Source organism: Corvus moneduloides, chromosome 3 (assembly GCF_009650955.1).
Source record: "Corvus moneduloides isolate bCorMon1 chromosome 3, bCorMon1.pri, whole genome shotgun sequence".
Taxonomy (NCBI): Eukaryota; Metazoa; Chordata; class Aves; order Passeriformes; family Corvidae; genus Corvus; species Corvus moneduloides.
In genome coordinates this window covers 112,272,384-112,291,257 of record NC_045478.1, presented here as the reverse complement: position 1 = coordinate 112,291,257, position 18,874 = coordinate 112,272,384, and the positions used below count along the sequence as shown (strand labels likewise).

The window sequence follows — 18,874 nt, the reverse complement described above, 5'->3', positions numbered from 1 at the left end:
AGAGGACTCTCACCTGCCCAGCTCACCACCCCATGTGTCTCCTCCTGAGGCAGCCTTGCAGTGACTACGAAATCACCAGCTTCACCTTTGTAACTGCCAAATACCCTGTTCAGATGGTACTCTCAGCTGAGGCTAACAAGGAATATATTTCTGCTGTGTGTGTACCCCATCTTTTTCACTTCAACTTTCAGGATGTGTGATGTCCAGGGACACACCACACACACGCAGAAGCCAACGCTGCACCGGGTCAAACACCAGCAATGTCCCCATGTCCTTCCTGTCCATGCAGATATCAAGGAAGGTTTTATAGGCATCGGTTGCCTCATAAAGGAAAAGACAGACTTTTCTAAGCATCCTGTAAATGCCAGGAAAAGAGAAGAATGGAAAGGAAATGAAAGGAGCAACCTGGAAGGGAGAACGGAAAAGCAGGAGACCTTGGCTCCAGGGAGAGAGCTGACCACAGTTTTAGCCCTGCCTTCATCTATAGAAGATGTTTGCTTTTATTAATCTCGGAAAAAATGTGGTGCGTGAGCTAAGTCAGCCCCTGGGCAGATTTAACTTGGGTGACCTGAACTTACTCTGCAGATCACCATAGGTCTCTCTGACCTTGGCAGTGACACAAGGACCATATTTTCTTGTGGATGAATTACTCTGGAATAATTCTGCCAATGTATTAGGCATAAATAGCCTTTTATTTAGGACTGTGAAAATACATTCTCTCTTTCTGCTTCTCACCTTTCCAAACAAAATCTATTTATTGGAATAAGGAAAACCCCACCCTTCATTAAGGTCTGGGTACACATCTCAAGGGCCAGACAGAGGCTTGGCTGCTTCATGCTCGTGGCGATGTGTTTTCAGACATAGCCTTCAGCAAGATGCATTTTGGAGTTAACTGGTAAGATTTGTTGCTTTTGATTGGAGTGGTCAGCCTGCACATTTGCCGATGAATATACAAACGCTTTCAGATACGAAAGAGGTGGTAAATTTAGGTCAACAGTGGGACTGTTCAGTTTCAATCACCAAAACAGAAAACACGATCCTCAACATACATCTACAAGCTAGTGAAGAGCATCCCTGTGAAAACCTGCCAAGCTGCACTGAGATAAGCAAAAAATCCCCCAACACCCACATCTCAGCCTTGCAGAAAATTGACCAGTTTGGAAGGAACAGGTAAACAGTGTGTTCTTGGACAAGAGTCAGCACAGTTTGGATGATGCAGACCTTTCCGTTCAAGAGTTGCACTGCTTTTTGTGTCTGGTCACTTGAGGTCATACCACAGAGCTCTGAGGCTCTGCAGAAGCTCTGCATGCTTCCTCCCCATAACGGAGGTGGCTAAAGTGGTTATTAAAACCAGTTGTTATTCTGATGCCACCTGAGTCTTAATTGCTGAAAAAATGGGGACTACAACCACAGAAAGGGCTTTCTGGCACAGGCTAAGGAAGTATCAGTTTTTGAGGTCAGAAAAACATCCCTTAAAAATATGAATCAGAATGGTTCTTTCATACTGCAATTTGATAAAGGTAGGCAAAACATTCGCAGACTATTTTGATGAAGGTCAGGACAGCTTTGTAATATATATATATTAGAGATGTGTTTAGATGTGTGTAAAAAGGAAAGAAAATACTTGAAAACCTGTATTTAAATTATCCTGGAGCAGTCAAATAAATCCTAGTAAATACTGTTTTCCACTTCCACTCTGAATGAGTCTCTTCTAATAAACTCATTGCATGTTGAGCAAACACAATTTTCCAACTGTGTGTTAGCTGCTTTCTTACTCCATACACAGCTTTTGCTGTATGGCTGATGTCTTAGGACCAGCAGGCAAGTGTCTCAGCCTTAAGACTAGGTGATCAAGGCTTGTCAGACAGAAAAGCAAGTCTCTAGTCACGGATCTGCACTCTCTTCCATCACAGTTCTGGAACAATACTCACTGATGCCAAAACAGGTGATTCTCTTGAGACTGGAAAAGGCTTTCAGAAATACCTGCGAATCATCTGAGCAGTTGCCAACAATGTCAGCCTCTGAACCATTGCTAATCATGATGCTGGTTTCTATGCAAAGCAACTCTGAATTTTGTCATTTTAAATGCCTGACCAGCTGCACCTGCAATTTGTGGCTGAGGCAGATGAGGAGACAGATTTTCGTCTATAATCATGGGTTGAAATTCAAAGTTCAGCTGAAAAGCATTCTTGCCTGTACTTAATAGTTTCTATGGAAAATACTTTGACATAAGCACCGTATTTGCAATTAATATGACCTCAGCAGTGACCTGAACAAGGAAATATTGACCTGGAGAGGGCAATTGCCTGTAAGATCATGGGGAAGCTATCCTTTATGCTCACCCCTTACCAGCCCAGGAGACTTCCTGCATATTCAAAGTTGCACATGAACCTCACTGAAAAGCATGAAAGGAGAGGCTCAAGATGGCAGGTGCTGTACACATCCAAAGATTACATGAGCTGTAAAGAAGGGGGTCAAAGTCCCAGAGCAGTCAACAAACATGCTGGAAAGCCCAACTTTCTGAGGCACTGCAAGTATCTGTGCTGGTTATGACTCTTGCAGAGCAAGCAGAACGGTTCACAAGAAAGCCTCTGCCAGGACAATCCTGGAAAACACCTTGTTCAGCTCCCTTCCCTGGGTTTACTCTGGAGAGCCATCCCCCAAGATCCCAGATAAGGCACGCTGACAAGGTGCTGAATGAAAGCCCACACTGCTGCTGCCAGTAACCCACCCTTCCTCCACGCCTGCAAACCTCCTTAGTCTTTTTACTCGCAGCCTCCCAAGGAAGCAAGCCCCAAATTTCACGTTTCTGGGGCACAGTGGGGACACTGCATAATTCAGAGATATTTTTCAGGACAGCATCCAAAGTGAACTTCAAAATGGAAATAAGAGTTCAATATTCTACATAAAAATTATTAACCCCTTACCTCTCCACCTCATGTGCTAGTCAGGATTGCTACAAATATGACTACAAAAATGAAGTAGAAAAATGAGCCATTTTGAATGCATGTTAGTACACTTAAATGTACCAATTTACATCTTGTTAGTTTGGAGTAGAAGTAGGTTAAACTACGATTTTATATTTAAAAGCAGAGAGAAGTTCTGACAGATGCAGTGCCAGCTGCCAAAGGACCCTGTACCCAAACAGCACAACAAAGCTAAATATGGCCATTCCTACCACCTCAGCTCAGCAACAGATTTTGCTTCAAGGCTTCCCTCATGGAGCCTCTCATCACATGCAAGACCTCAATGATGTTTACTTGGAGGTTGAGCAAAGCACTGCTACACAGTTTCAGAAGCCCCATTCATCATGTTTTATATTCAAGTCCTCAGCTCCCAGAGTCACATGAGAACCTTCAACCAAAACCACCTATGCACTAATAAAGCAAGCAACCTCTTGACGTTAGGGAAAACTGGAATCCTGGCTTCTTGACAGCCAGGCATGGGAATACAGACACTAACCCCCCACAAATAATATTAAAAAAAAAAAAAAAGTGTATAAATGGTTTTTTTTTTAATGAATGCCAAAATTTTTGAACACTTCAATTACCTATGCAAGTCTGCAAATGTAACAAGTGTCATGAGATGCTCAGGCCACTGTGCTCAGGAGCTGCAGAGGACACAGCCTCACCAACACATACAATGCTTGAGCCCACTCCTCCAATCTTCAGCACTACAAGACACTTTATTCTGCTTCTCCACACAGAGCAGACATTTCCTTCGTAAAGGAATGCCAAGTTTTAGCACAGATTCATCCCTCCTCACTCTAAGCATTTAAGTCAGACTGCCAAGCTAAGCATCTGAGCGAGGTGATAAGTCCTCCCTGAGTCCTTTCACAGGCAATGGAGAGAAAGAAACTCTCCAGAGGGAAATTCAGGATTGAGATGACTACAAGAATATGTGCACTATTAGCTTTGAATACTGCACAAAACAGTAAAAACTTACAAGCAGCAATGCTGTAGCAAGGAAACTATGGCTAATGAAGACTGAATATACCCATCTCTGTTTCTAAGCAAGATCTGGACTTCAGGGCTCCTTCTAAAATTACTTAGGATGGAAAGGCTGAATTTAGCTCCCATCCATCACCTTATCACAAGAATACAACCTCATGCTTCCTGCCACAGAGAATCTGGGAAAATGCAAAATTCTACCTCTTATCACCAAATCATAATTAATTTCTTCTTCCTATTTTGCCTTACTTGAGAGAGGAAAAAAAAGAAAGCCCTCCTTGATAGATAACTAAATTTATGTCTTACCAAACTGAATGCAAATGCAAGAAACAGGAAGTTTTTACTTGGAAACTGGAATTTCAAGCACTCCGTGGCAAACAATGAAGCAGAGAGATAAAGATGCAATGGCAATGGTGGGGGACAGACCTGCCAAGCTTCCTGCCCACACTGACTCAAGAGCATGTGTCCTACCATGATACAGACTGGCCACACCGCTTGCTTTTATTTTGGTAATTGGTATTTGTTCCTGTGAAAACCCCAATAAAAACAAGTCAGAAGACCAGACAATAGTAGACTCGCCATCTCTTACAGCCAGATCTTTTACTTAACACTTTAGCAAAAGATGTAATCAGCGGATCTCTGTCCATTTATACAATTCTCTCTGCAGTGATGAGGATTGTATTACACTCTCCAGTACCTGCCAGATCAGAGCATCCAGTCTTCCCCATCACTTCAAGAGATTGAACTGATACTTGAAAGCACATTTGCTATTATCTACTCCAGCCCTTTGGAAATGACATTACACAGATACGGGGGGCAGACAAATATTGCTGCTCTTTTATTATTCCTGATGTTCCCTCACTTGTAATATCTGAGAAGTTCTCAAGTCAATGGGATTACTTTATCTTCCTCCCTCTTCCTTTATCTTTTCCCTCACCCTACAGGTATCCATGTCCAAATGGGACACTTCGGCAGGGGGTTTGCTTGACCCAGGTCACTCGAAGGTCAAGCTTTTCACCACTTGCTAATGCAAAGCTTCCCCCCAGCCCCTGCAACCCTGGGGGTCTGGGCACCCCTCCCCACACACCCCTCTCCTGGCTACGGGTACATATGGAGAAGGCAAATGCTCCTCAGTGAACTTACAGAAGCAAATCCTCCCCATATGGAAACCGGAATATGTTTTGTGTTTTTAAATAAACAAAGCAAAGGGAAAAGCTCATGAAAAATCAGCTCAGCAGTGGCTTTATTCCTGTACCAAACTTGAAGGATGGGAGGCTTAACTAGTTAGGAGCAACTCAGACTATATTTTTGCCTACCAGAACAAAGTTCGATTTTTATTTAGATTGATTTTAAGATTTACATGCAAGAAATGGATACAATTGGATCAAATATATACTAAAACAAATTGTTGACTCCCATGAAAGCCAATAAACCCCAAACAAATTTCACAGATCTTATCTACCAGCATTTGAGATTTGTTTTATTTCATTATTTTGTATACATTTACGGAGCAGAAATTTGCTTAACTCTGTTCCACTTTTCTTTTATTGAAACAATAAGACTCTCTGCAGAATATTTTCAACTTGAATATTATCACCAGGATAGCATATGGTAAACTAGCAGCAGGCAGTTTATCTTCATCCTCTTTGTAAGCTAAAATTAGCACAATGCTTTTGCAACAGCATATGATGTATTCAGACCAGTACGATATACCTAATACAACTTCAGATCCATCCCTGGCTAACCTCCAATATCCAAGTAAATTGATTGCTAATTTTAACCGAGTATTAATGTGTTTAGTATCAAGTTGGCATTTATCAACTCAAGAGGCACTTTTAAGTTGAATACTGTCATTTCACATACACCAACTGCAACTGTAAATAAAATTTGTATATTGGTAACACAAAGAACTTCATCTGTATGAAGCAATTCTAATTTATATTAACACATTATGTATGGAAAGCCATGCTGTAAAATTGCATAATATGCATATTCTGCTTTTCAGTGATGCAATATAATTAATGGTGGTGAAGAGCTGACATACCCATGTCATGACTAACATGCTCCTCCGGCAGACTGCTAGCTGGTTACTTTATTAGGATTAAATTCAACCAAGTCACCAACATCCTTTGGATTAAATTAAACTAAGTCACTACTTTACATTTCTTGGTGAGGTGGCTATGCCAGCCCTCTCTGCTCTTCAGCCTGGTAAATTATGGCTACCTCAGCAGTTTTTTAGCTGGATTAAATATTTGGTGAGACACTAATGTCAGCACTGCTTCCTAATTTGTTTCTTGCAGATGTAACACCAAGGAACTTAGCACAATGCTCCTTGTAAAGGAAATCTGAAAGGTTCTAAAAGGTTCTAGAAATGCCCTGTGCTTCACAAGGGTGGTTGTTTTACCACCTTTCTTGCCAGATTGACAGAATAAAAATGTGTAGCAGTGGGAAGTAGTCACATCCAAGCACATATATGAACAAACACACACACAAACAATAAATATTTATAGACTGACATTCAAAGATTTTGTGGCTCAGCCTGCTCACCGATAGAACATCCTTCTGCTTTCCCACAGCCCATCACAGAACTACAATGCACAACCATACCAAGTCTGTCCAGTAGTTATACTGAATTAACATCTCCACTATTCTTGCTTTTACACAGCTGACCTCATGCAGAATTTGCATGGGCTTATTGTAGACAGATACCAAAAAAAGAAAACGGGCAGGATCCTGCACAAAAGCCTCTCCTGGGGCATTCTCATTGCCACAGGCAGGATGAGGGGACAGGAGAGGATAAACAGATGTTTTACTAAGTGGGGAAGGGAGGGGAAGTACAGCATGAACACAACGTTTCAACTCCACTTAGTTGTCTCTTTCCCCCTTGCTGCAATTTGCTTGCATCTTATCCCCTGCTCTTTAGCAAGAGGCTGCTACACTGACATTACAGTGCCCTGAAACTTTAACCCTATTTTAAATGACACTCTACTTCGAGCCGTTAGTGCTGACCTCATTCCCTCTTTTCCCTGCTTTAGGAAGGCAGTCAACACAGTGCATGTGCTATAATCCAGGGCCCCAAGCAGGAATTCCACTGTGGGGTTTCTCCCTCAGTGCTGTGCCAGGGAGGGAGAAAGGGAGGAGATTCTCTTGGCACAGCAATGAGACCAACAAAAGATTCTCCATCCTACAAGTCTTGCTTCCATGACCTTCACTTGCTGACCAGAGAAAGCTAAGATATGCCTTCTTCGAGGTCCATCAGGGCACTACAGACTCCAGAATATATTTAGCATGTATCCATGTGACATTGCTATTCAGAGCACTGGGGAAGATTTAAGAATAAGTTAGAGTATGTCTGCCACCATTAGGTCTTTTCCAACAACATAAGTGGTGTCTCCTAGTAGGTCTTCTCCTGTCCTTCTGCAAAAGATGTACTTAAAACTTGGAGACAATACACAGTAACAGGGTTGCAAGGGCCATCTCTCACCCATGGCACAAAATCAGCCCCAGGAAAAACAAGGACTAAGGGACCAGTAGTTGAAAAGGCTGTCCCCACTGTACCTTTATTTATTTATATGCTGTTTCTTCTTTCCCACACTTTCACATTACACTTCATCAAAGAGCAACTGCAAAAACCTGACTACAAAATCTGTGTGAGATTTTAAACACTCGAGGAAAAAAATAAAATATATAAACAAATAGAGTAATATTTATAATATATAAATAAGTTATATATATATATATAAAATATATAAAGATAATCCATGGCTATTAGATGCCAGAGCTACTGCCTGGCGATGAGGAAGTTCCCAAGCCACAGAGGGAGGCAGGGTGGCAGTGCCTATCCTGATGTGACACTGCTCCCACTGCTCATCACGGGCCCAGCCACACTCTCCCACGTCTTTTGCTACCTTCCAGGCCTGAGCAGCAAAAGTTCAAGGATGTGAAACCAAAGGCTACATGGAGGAGGTATCAGGGCTAAAGAGCCAAAGCAGAAAAGTGGAAGATTTTACCAACAACACCCTCGTTCAAAGACCTGCCAGAGCAGCGTCAGGCATTTGCTTAGTCACAGCCCTACGATCCCACCCCAGCTTGGGTAGAAGGGACATCAGGCATCTCCCTCTGGTATTTCTCATGTCACCAACTAGTGGGTCACCAGGCCAGTGAGAAGTGGTCCCTGTTGAATTATAGGATGACAGGTGGCTCTGACATCACCACTGCTGCAAGCTGCAGAGGCTGCTCTGATTGCCCAGAGAAAGTCCCCATCTCATTCATGAATTTAAAATTGGAAGAAAGAAAAAAAAGAATAGTAATAATAAAAGCCCATGTGCATAAATGTGCTTAGAAAAAATTATGTCAGCATCTTACATTGCTGATCCTATTAATTAATCCCTTGAAGAATGGCCCCTCGCCCACAAACATATAATGTAGTGCCAGCTTAATCTTACCTAAAAAAATTTACAATGCAATAAGATTACTAGTCTGACTCTGCTAACTGTTACAGCACTGCTTAATCCTGCATTTCAGTGCTTTAACAAGCTCCTACAATACTGTACAGAGTTTATCAGAGCAGCTGCTGAGACAAGAAGGACTTATGTTTTAAATAATATAATTCCACTGTCTTTTGTACTTTTTACGTATAATGTTTATACATTGACTTTCATCCTGAATGATCTCAAAGCCTATTGCCTTCTCCTGTTTCCATTGAAGTCTTCCTTTCAGGTTTCATATCAGAGTAGGATTAGAAACAGCTGTATATAAATATATATGGGGGGGGGGAGGGGGTTATAGCAGGAAAATTTGTTGGGACCAGAGCTCATCCATCCCTCCCATTCCCCAAAAGCAGCTGGGAGGGGCACCACCAAATCAGCCCCCTCCTACCAAAAACTTGCAAAGGACCCCATGTGGGACCTTGCCTAAAGAACTTGTAAGGGTGCAAACTTGACCTATGAAAGTATTATCTCTCCATCCCTGCAATAACTTTTCCTTCATCCCCAAGCTGTCCTCTCACCAGCACAGCCCCACTACAACATTATCCACCCACAGCCACACATTTTCCAGTCTTTGCCAGTTATAGACATATTAAGCTTCCCCTGGAATAGGAGAAGAAAGCTCTGCTCCCTCCCTGTAATTATCAAATCAGCGCAAAAATAAGGAAGAATTGAGAATCCTCATTATAGCACATCATAAAACACGGCGAGGTCTCGTGCTTTCTGTCTGTTATTGGCACAGTCTGCCACAAAACTTTACAAAGAGCACAGGAATTCATGTTTGCAGAGATATTAAAGTCATAAAAGGGGAAATTTGTATTTTATTTTCCCACAGTCTAAATGAAGGTGAACCAAGCAAATTTGGCAAAGAGTGCTAGTCAGATGCCATTTCCCACAGCAGTGTGGTATTTTCCTCTGGGAATAAAACATTTTCCTTCAACTACTGTTTATAACTCTTATCAGTTCAACAGCAATAGAGCCATCAAGTCCAATATCTTGTGGAAAAAAGTCAAGGTCAACAAGTACTTGCATTTTCGTTTATCTTTAGCTGCAATTGCTACTGACATTCAATTGGGTAATAAACATGAGGACTGTCAAATGCTCTCAGCAAACAGGTGATCCAAAAGCTATCAGAGAGAAAGAGGCTACTGCCAGGTAATCAAACAATTCTGTTGCAACAATTATGATTTGAGTGCATTCATTTACAGAAGCAATCACCTGTCAAATTTGAATGAATAGCATCAAACCATTCCCACCATTGGGGTAATAAGTGCAAGAAAATACAAGCCATGTCTACTTTCTTCCCAACAAAAGCATGCCAGCATTAGCAAGAGCCTTAAAAAAAAAGGATAAACAAAAATATCCAGCATCTTATTTCCTGAACTGAATCATAAAAAATTATTTTAACATAAAAACTAGAGGACGTCTGTCCAAGAAACTGGATCTTGTGGTGGTGTCTCATGAACAATAACGGGTGTTTAGGAAAACACTACGGAAAGTGGGGGCACACAGAGGCAGCTGTGCCACCGCTCTGACAATCAGCACTTGGGCAGCTTCCTGAGCCAGCGGTTGCATCTGGACCAGGGTTTTTAATAGCTACAAAAGAACATATTTTTCCATGAACTGGTCTAATCTCTTTCTGTCCCCTGCTGACCTCCTCAGAATGCTGTTCTGTAGCAATGAATTTAACCCAACACATAAAACATTTTTATTTGTTTTAAACCTAAACACTCTGGAACAGCTCCTGTGCCATGAACATCCAACCCCTAGTTCCTGCACTATGGGACAAGCACCACTTTCTCCATACACAACTAATTTTAAAGACTTCTCCTCCAGCCTTAGTCATCTTTCCCTCCCAGCCTTTCATGTGAGAGATAGGAAAATGGTCTGTGCCAAGCACCCTGATGGCACACCCTGTTGCATCACTCATCCAGAAACACAGCATGTTTATGAGTTTATACTCCTTGTGATAAAATGTCTCTCAAAACAAACATCTCAAGATCACAACTTTTTTTAACCTCCGATTTAAAGAGGTCAATGACACACACCTTAAAATCTCACTCTGCCTACGTCAGATTGCAAAAGACTCAGCTGAAGACCTGGAGAGGCAAATAGGATAGAACCCTTAAGATGCGAATACTAAGATGGCCTTCAATATGGGCCATATGGGAAGCTCATTAGCTCCAATGAGCCACCACAACTTAAGTGAAAACATCCAGGATGTGTAGGAAAAAAACCACCGTATCTGAATAAAGCAACCAAAAAAAAAAAAAAAAAAAAATCATATCAGCCATCTTGAAAACACCCAACTCCGATACTGTTGAAAGGGGCACCTTGGACACTAAAAACTTCAAACCTACTTCTACAACTTCTTACAAAACCAAATCTCCCTCTGCCCCATCCAAGCAAGAAAGCAAGATGTCCTTCAGTGCTACACCAGAGTTTTTAGCTAACAGCCCAAGATGTGATTCAGCAATACGATGATTTTCCACCACTGTTCCCTGTTTGGTATATTCAAGATCCTGCCCTCATTAAGACACCTGGTTCTGTGCAGACACACTTTGGGGGCTGCAAAAGCCAATGGATGCTTAGTTCAGGGTCAGGGCCATGTTCTTATATACACATCTATGTATACATGGGCTTGTGCACAGCCACACAGATGTTTAATGGGTAGACATTTCTGAGTTTAGAAAAACTTGCCAAGAAAACAGAAAAAAAAAAAATGGACTTCAGCACATGGATTTTGCTGCTTGATTACAGATGGGCCAAGAAGTCAGGAATATTTGTATTTCCATAGCCACTTTAAAGGTAAACAGTTTCCAAAGTCTTTTGCCCTCCTTCTGCTCTGCCAATGACGGCAATAGGCTCAGCCTGAAGGAAGTGCCTCCTGACATGGTCGTCTCTCTGCTCACCTCCCAGCTGGAAGCTTTTCCTGAGCAAAGGCTGGAAGTCGCATTAAACCGTGCTGAAATGGTTGTGCTGGTTTTGAACTGCTTATTATCTCTGGGGGCTGACCTGAAAAACAAGTTGCTGCTTACAGAAATTCAGGTTTCCCCTGAAAGGCAAATGGAAGGAAGGAAGGTTTTTTACAAGGAAGAGAGTTCATTTACGATGATGTTACCCACAATTTAGGGAAAACTAGCAACATTTATAAGTATTTAAGTTAGCTTTGCCAGAGCAAAAAGAAAAATGCCTGTTAATAACAGACATTTAAGCTAATGTGAATGATTGAAATAAATCCTGACACTGGGAAAAGATTAATGCTCAAATCATGACAGACACCTGCTTCCAAGCAAGAACTTGCTCCCATGCACCATTCTGGAAGCACAACTCTGCTTAGTTGAGGCACGCAGACTTAACACTGCCGAAATCTAAGTTTAACAGCTGAATCAGGCTGATGAGACCAAAAAAAAAAACCAACCAACTAAACAAAAAAACCCCAAAACAAAACAAACCCCCCCCCCAAAAAAACCCAACCCCCCCCCCTCCAAAAAAAAAAACCCACAAAAAAACAAAAACAGAACAAAAACCTAAACTAGAAGGAGGAAAAAACCAGTTTCACACCCCCCGGCTTTAGAACAGAATGATAAATTGACATCATGTTATGAGCATAATCCTCAACCACTCAATCACTGTTAAAAAATAAAACATGATTCTGGGGAGATAAAAATAATTAATGCTGGTGCTGCTGAAGAATACGCACCTACACGAAGAGTTTCAGATAAATATGGGTCGGGCTTAAATCTCGTATCTCACGTCAAAGGAAGAGGGCACAGGTGCTCAGCTGATTTAAAGCAAACGGAGCGCTGCCTGCATGATGGAAAAGCAGGAAAAGAAAAGGGGATGGCGGCGCCTCAGCAAAACTGATACTGCTCCGTTTCCAAACAAGCCTATTACGCTTAATTCGGGATTCACAATACATAAAGCGCCAGAAAAAACACAGGGAGCAGCCCCTGTTGACTAATGCCCTGTCTTTTCTAATCGAGGGTCACATCCAGTCTAACCGATCGCATGATAATGGCATCAGAAAAGGTCAATCAAAGACAAGCCGAAGCTTCCACTGCCTGGCTGACCTTCGGAGCTTGTGACAAATTGCTATCAGTCAATGTCAACTAATGACAGCGGCTCTTTGGCTAATCAATTGTTCTAAAAATGATCAAGAAAACTACTCATAGGACAGCTCATTTTCACATCAATGCCTGTGAAGTATGAAAAGCTCATTTTTTTTTGAGTTTTTAATAAGCTCATAAGTAAAGCAGTTACTTGGTAACAGGGGTCACCTTAGTGAAAAGACAGAACCTTTGTCTGCCTTTTACATATTCTTTTATTACCATATTATAGTAAAAATATGCCATGCCATTACTATGCCAGAGGGCTACATAATAAAGTAGGTAATACTTCATACTTTTTTTTTTTTTGAGATAAATACTTCTGTGGTTTAGGGGGCCTCTGTTTGGATGTAAATAATTGTCAATATAGTCTCCATGTATTTAAATGTAAAGCAATCACCACTGGCACACAGGTGACATGCCCACTCATTACTCACCCAAATTTCACGTGACAGAGCCGGTAGCGAAAACCACGCTGCAAAATCCAGTGGTGCTGCCGGGAAGTGAAGGTCTAACAGCAGCTATTTTGTTCTTAAACCCACCCACCCCATGCAAGCACAACTTATTCCAACTATTTCCGACAGAATCCACATTTGGTAGGAAAACCGCATGCTCCGAAACCCTCTAAGCCCTGCGAAAGCAAACAGACATTTCCGCCCTGGAAGGATTCTGCATGTAAAAGCCAACGTGGAAATGCACACAAGCTTGAGCAGTGGGAGATCTAGCATGGTTCTCCTTGTATAGCAAAGGAGCGACTGCAGATTTGTCCATCTCTTCCTCCTACCAGCCTCTCCCAGCATCATTTTCAGCTACTTCCCAAAGCTTCACAGCCAGGCCACGCTCAAATCTGCATTCATGCATTAAATATTACCAAAACAACAAATCCGCACTGGTCTAAGGCTTGAGAAATGCAAGCACAATTATGCTTTGCTTTTCCATAAGAAGAACGTCCAGCAAAGGACGTTGCAGGGCATGACATCACAAGAAGCCATTTGAGAAGACGCTGTGTTGAGAAGGAAAGAAGAGCCATCGTTCAAGCACGGCACTGCTTTTCACTTGGGTTTACCTCCTTACTTGGGTGACTCCCACCCATGACACCTGTACTGCCAGAAAGGATTTACCCCGAGGAAAACACCCCTCGCCAAACCAATCGCCCCCAAAGCAATTCCCCAACATCACCACAGGGAAGGAGGGGGGTGGGGGGGTGGGGGGGGCCTGGTGGTGAAGCGCTAAACAAGAAACATTAAAACTTTTGTTTTCATCAGAGAAACTGCCAAGTGACAGCAGTTTCAGGTTACACCCTAAACCTGCCTTGCTATGGTAGTTTTTCAAATTAAAATATCTTCTGTGGCCTTAACCACTCTCAAGCCGTCCATAGGCAAGAAAGAAAGGAGGCAGGGCGACACTTAAGCTCAGCCATAATTGGAAGTATGTGAAAAATGAAGTGTCAGTTCGGTCAATAAAGGGCAAAGGTGAAGGGGAACTGCAGCCCAAACTTGGTGCGAAATGTGCTCATTAAGACACCCAATCCCAGGGCTCCTGCCCACCTATCCCATTAGTCATCGGCCATCTGACCGCTTCAAATGCCTCCCCGCTCTTATTACTTTTCTTCTCCCATGTTAAAAAAAAAAAAAAAAAAAAGAAAAAAAAAAAAGGCGAGCTGGTATATAAATCCTTGCTCAGTCATCTGGAACATAATGTGGCCCTTCTCTCCCCCTCTTCCCGGCTCTGCTGCCTGCCTTTGCAGCCTCCAAACAATCGCCTGGAGATTCCCAGCAATAATAAACCCGATTGCCTTTTTGCCTATAGGTTGCTCAAACTCCTACAAAACCTTGAAAAAATATAAACCATTGCAGCCATTGATACATTTTCACACAGAACTATCGCTGCCTTCTACTCCTGGCTTGAAGGAGCAACAATTATTTGGAGGTTAAAAAAATGTTTCGAATGCAGGCTGAGGCTTGGGGAAAAAAAAAAAGAGAGAGAAAGAAACAATATGCACAAATAAGGTGACACTGATGGATTATTTTTCTTTTTCTTTTGAGCTATATAGGAGAGCTAAACATGGGAAATAAAGAACTCCACTCTGGATTAAAGTGACTGTACCAGGGCTTTGTTCAGCATCTTCCTGGCCTCACTATTTGAAAAACAAAATAGAGCTCTCAGTATCCCAAACAAGAATCTTTTGAAGTTACAAGACACAGTAAGATAAAATAGTGCTGCCATGAGCTCAGCATCACCTCCCTGTACATAAGAATTTGCTTATCTTCTTTTAAATAGAATTTAGTAAATTATTTCTCCACTTCGTAAATTTGGAGACAGACCTCCAAAGGCCTTTCCCGTTAAGATCAGAGCAACGGGAAAACTTTTTCATAATATTATTCTGCATTCCTGTACTACAACTATCCCCTATGATGACACAATGCCAGGCCTTTACAAGAGGTTGTGTCAACGTACTATGCAATAACATATCCTGCTGTTCAGTGGCACGAGACCTCGGAACAGCTCCCTAGCAGTTAAATATGGATTTCTGCAATAGATCGAAGCAGCTGGGAGTTATTACTATTTACTAAGTAAATAAATTTACACGTTAAAAAAGACTTTAAAATGTTTACAGGAAAGACCGTCTCTCCTGATTTCAAAGGCAATCATTCTATGGGTGCTGTACACTGGGACATAAATAGGTTAAAAATACACTTTGCAGGATTTGTAGCGATGAATAAGGTAAAGAAGAAAAATCTCCAAAAAATCCAAAAATAGACCTTAACATAGTCTGGGTTAAGGACTAAGGAGAAAAGTCTTGCTAAAGGCTTAAGATCTCCAGTCTGTGCGCCTCTCTGAAAATGCAAAGCTTACATTTACATCCTTGTGATACTTGCAGCCAGGCTGTAAACCTGGCCCAGAAGGGGCTTTTACCTACCCCAACAAGGGAAGTAGGTTGTGAGAACAACCAAAGACCAGACAGTTTTAGAGGGGTTTTATTTCTGGCGATCAGATTTGCTTTTTTTTTTTTTTTTTTAAATGGCAAACGTGATCTTGACAGATGGAACCAAAAGGAACTTTTACAAACTCCTAAAAATAGGGAAGCCCATAATATACTGAATATATGTCACGCAACACATGCATCTCGAGTTAACTCCTATGCTTGCAAGCACGAGCGTGTGGGTCCCCAGCCTTTTGCTGCCACCCCTCCGCAGCACCTGGCTGCTATGGCAGTGCCATGCTGGCTCCTTCTGCTGCCAAGAAAAGCATCCAGCAGTGGTGAACATAGGGGTTTAACCACAGTGTTGCACTCCCAACATCAGGCCACAGAACAAAAGCCACCAAATCACAGCATTTGGAAATTAAATGCAGTTGAGGAGAGGCAGTATATTTGCTATCTTTTTGTTCTCTTCCGCTTCGGTCCTTCAGAGTCATATTTTTTGACTTCTTCCCCACAGGGAAATGCTAAAATCACATTTTGGGTTTTTTTTTACAGAAGGTGTACATGCAGGCATGAGTGTGCTTAAAAAAAATGAGCTTCCCCGATAATCTCAACCTTCAGAGCATTTCATGTAAACAAGACATAAAGCAAGGCTCAGCAAGACCACCACTACCCTTATGACATTCCTGTTCCTCAAAACCACCACCATTTCCATAGGTGGCAAGTGGCCTGAAGGCAAGTCTTGGTAACAAAGATCCCCAGGACAGGATCTCTTTTCCAAAATTCCTTTCCCAAACTTGACCTGAGAGCTCCAGTTACCAAATTCCCACTTTTGTTACTCTTCTCCAAAGTTTTAATGCAATGAGCCTTCTTCACAAAACACTATCAAGCACTGGCAGCAATTCCAGCCTCAATAAACCACTGGGATTTGGATAACAGTTTCAGAACTGACTAAAGCATCACTGACAAGTCCTTCTGTGGATATTTAATAGGAATCAGGCTAGAAACTCACTTTAGAAAACCCTTCCTGACTGGGGCTGCAGCATGCACCTTGCTAGGAATGGACCAGGATGGCAATAAGATATCAGATGTGACAAGCACTCCAGACTACTGAAATGCCACATTTAAGAGAAAATGAAGTCTGAAAATCTTTAAAAGTACACCAGGAACTAAGCTCAATTTCCAACACGGTGTAGGAGCATTCTGGCAAGCCTCCCCACAGATGTTTTGTCCACGCACACATCCACATAAACACACGCACATCCGTCTAATAAAAGAACAGCCCTAACCAAATACAAAAACCCTCTCAAAACACCACATTTTAGTTCAAAGCTTATTCTTGAAGCAGCTTTTTCAGCCTTAAAAAAAGCCCCATGGATTTAAAGTTTGCTCCGAAAGCAAGGGACTCTAATGAACAAGTTGACACCACTTCAACTATAGCATTGTGAACAGCACCACTAGAATATATATGTATACATACTTGAAAGAAAAAAGGCCCCCTGAATTTATGTTGCATATCATTTTCCAGTAAAAGTCAGAGGTCAGAAGGTTACCAGTTTCTGCCTCAGCTCTGCAACAGTTTACTATTCCAGGCCCCATTTTTACTAGGCTACACTTGCGATGAAGTCAGCAACTTTTCTTTAAACAATAACGAGTCTCAAATACTTAAAATTCTATAAAGAGATGTTATTCACCATGTACGTTAAGTCCATGCATATAAAAAATTAAAATATACTGGTTTAGTTTAAAAACTAATCTTGTTAAATGCAGACTTTGCAATGCTAATCAGTACTGTTCAACCTTTTTTTGGAAACACAATTCCTTTGTTGTCTAACAGCACTTGAATGAAACATGATCATAAAACCCGATTTAAAAGTATATACCTATTGTAAGTTCAGAGTCAACTTCAATAAAGCACTCTCTTTTATATTCAGATTAAGGATCCTTTTTAAATTTTAATTGCATTAAATTAACACTAAATCCACTGTAGTTGGTCTCTTCAGAAAAAATATGCTTTCAGCTTCTCAGAAAAAAAATCCAGAGATTCAGTTTTTTAGACTTCAGAGTTTCTGAGACAGCACTGATTATCTGTAGAATGTCCCACTTCCATTGCACCAAGCTCATTTCATACTCGCCCTGCTAAATCAGCTACTCTGGCCTGGCACTCAAACAGAACATTTTTGCATTCAGGTAATTTGGAACTGAGTATAAAAAAGTAAGTAAAAGCACGGCTCAGGATTTTGTAAAACGGGCCAGCTAACATCTCTTTTTTATATGCAATCAAGTTTCGATGGCATCTTTGAAATATTAGCATGCATTTCTGCAATCTTAATTACATTTCATTTTGAAGATTTCATCTTTTAACCCATTTGAATGAAGAAAAAACCTCAAACTTCTCATTTCTTATTTTTACTAAGCACACTGCAAATTTGGTACATATGTTGCTCTAACATGTGCCTGCTGGCAGGGTCAAAGAAATAAAGATGCCAATCCCTTTACTAGGAGGAGATGGAGGAAAAAATGTCAAAAAAAAAGGATGATAGACCTTTCTCAGCACAAACCCTCTAGTACCCGAGCATATTTCCACACCAGAAAGAGAGTAACCATTCCCTGAGCACGTTGGTGACCATTTGCCAGCTAGGAAAGTGTGAGGGCTCTGTTCCTACCTTGCTCACTGCTGTTGTCCCCACTGTGTGATGTGTGTCCTCCGCTGGAGGGTCCGGGGGTTCCCCCGGAGCGCGTTGATGCTGTGTCATCGTGGTCTCTGTTCCAGGAGGGCTATGGGGCCAAAAAAATTAAAAGATTAAAATACGAGATGGGGAAGAAATGCCCAGATCACCAGAAAATGCACTCCCAGAAGAGTGGTACCCATGCTCAAACCCATGGGAAAAGGCTGGCAAATACATCTCCCGAATTATTCCTTCTTTCCAGGTAGCTGTATTGCTGCTCCCCAGCAAAAATAATACACTCTAGAATATGTTTACTATCTAAATAATCCCCAGCTTTATTACCACAGAAAACAGAAACATTCCCGGCCAGGCAGGGGGAGCAGGAGGAGAGCCAGAGAGTGAATCACTGGCACTGGGCTCCAGCTATATTTTTAGCATCCGCAAACCCTCCGGCACAACAGGCTGCGAACTCCGCAAAGGCAAAATGAGAGCGGTGGTCGAGAGCAGCATCGTTTATATGGGCCTCCCATTCCTCCTACGAGGCCAACATGGAAGAGCTTAAAGACTTTGCTGGCAATTAGGCCTGGGTCCATAATAGCCGGGATGTGTCAGCTGTTTGCCGGATGGTATATGGCAAATGGACCAGGCATGGGGACAAAAAAGAAATGAGAATAACAATGGCTTCACATAGGCTGTGTACACTCAGCCCCATGCAGAGCCTCCTTGTACTATTGAA

At 41.8% G+C, this 18,874-nt stretch overlaps 1 protein-coding gene across 5 annotated transcripts in view; it reads right to left on the bottom strand.

Moving 5' to 3' along the window:
• MEIS1 (Meis homeobox 1) overlaps positions 1–18,874 on the bottom strand; it is a 107,998-nt gene that overhangs the window by 62,653 nt on the left and 26,471 nt on the right. For all 5 annotated transcript variants that reach the window (XM_032103573.1, XM_032103574.1, XM_032103577.1 and 2 more), the window contains exon 7: positions 18,136–18,247. In XM_032103573.1, coding sequence (XP_031959464.1) covers positions 18,136–18,247 — 112 coding nt within the window. The remainder of the gene's footprint in view (positions 1–18,135; positions 18,248–18,874) is intronic.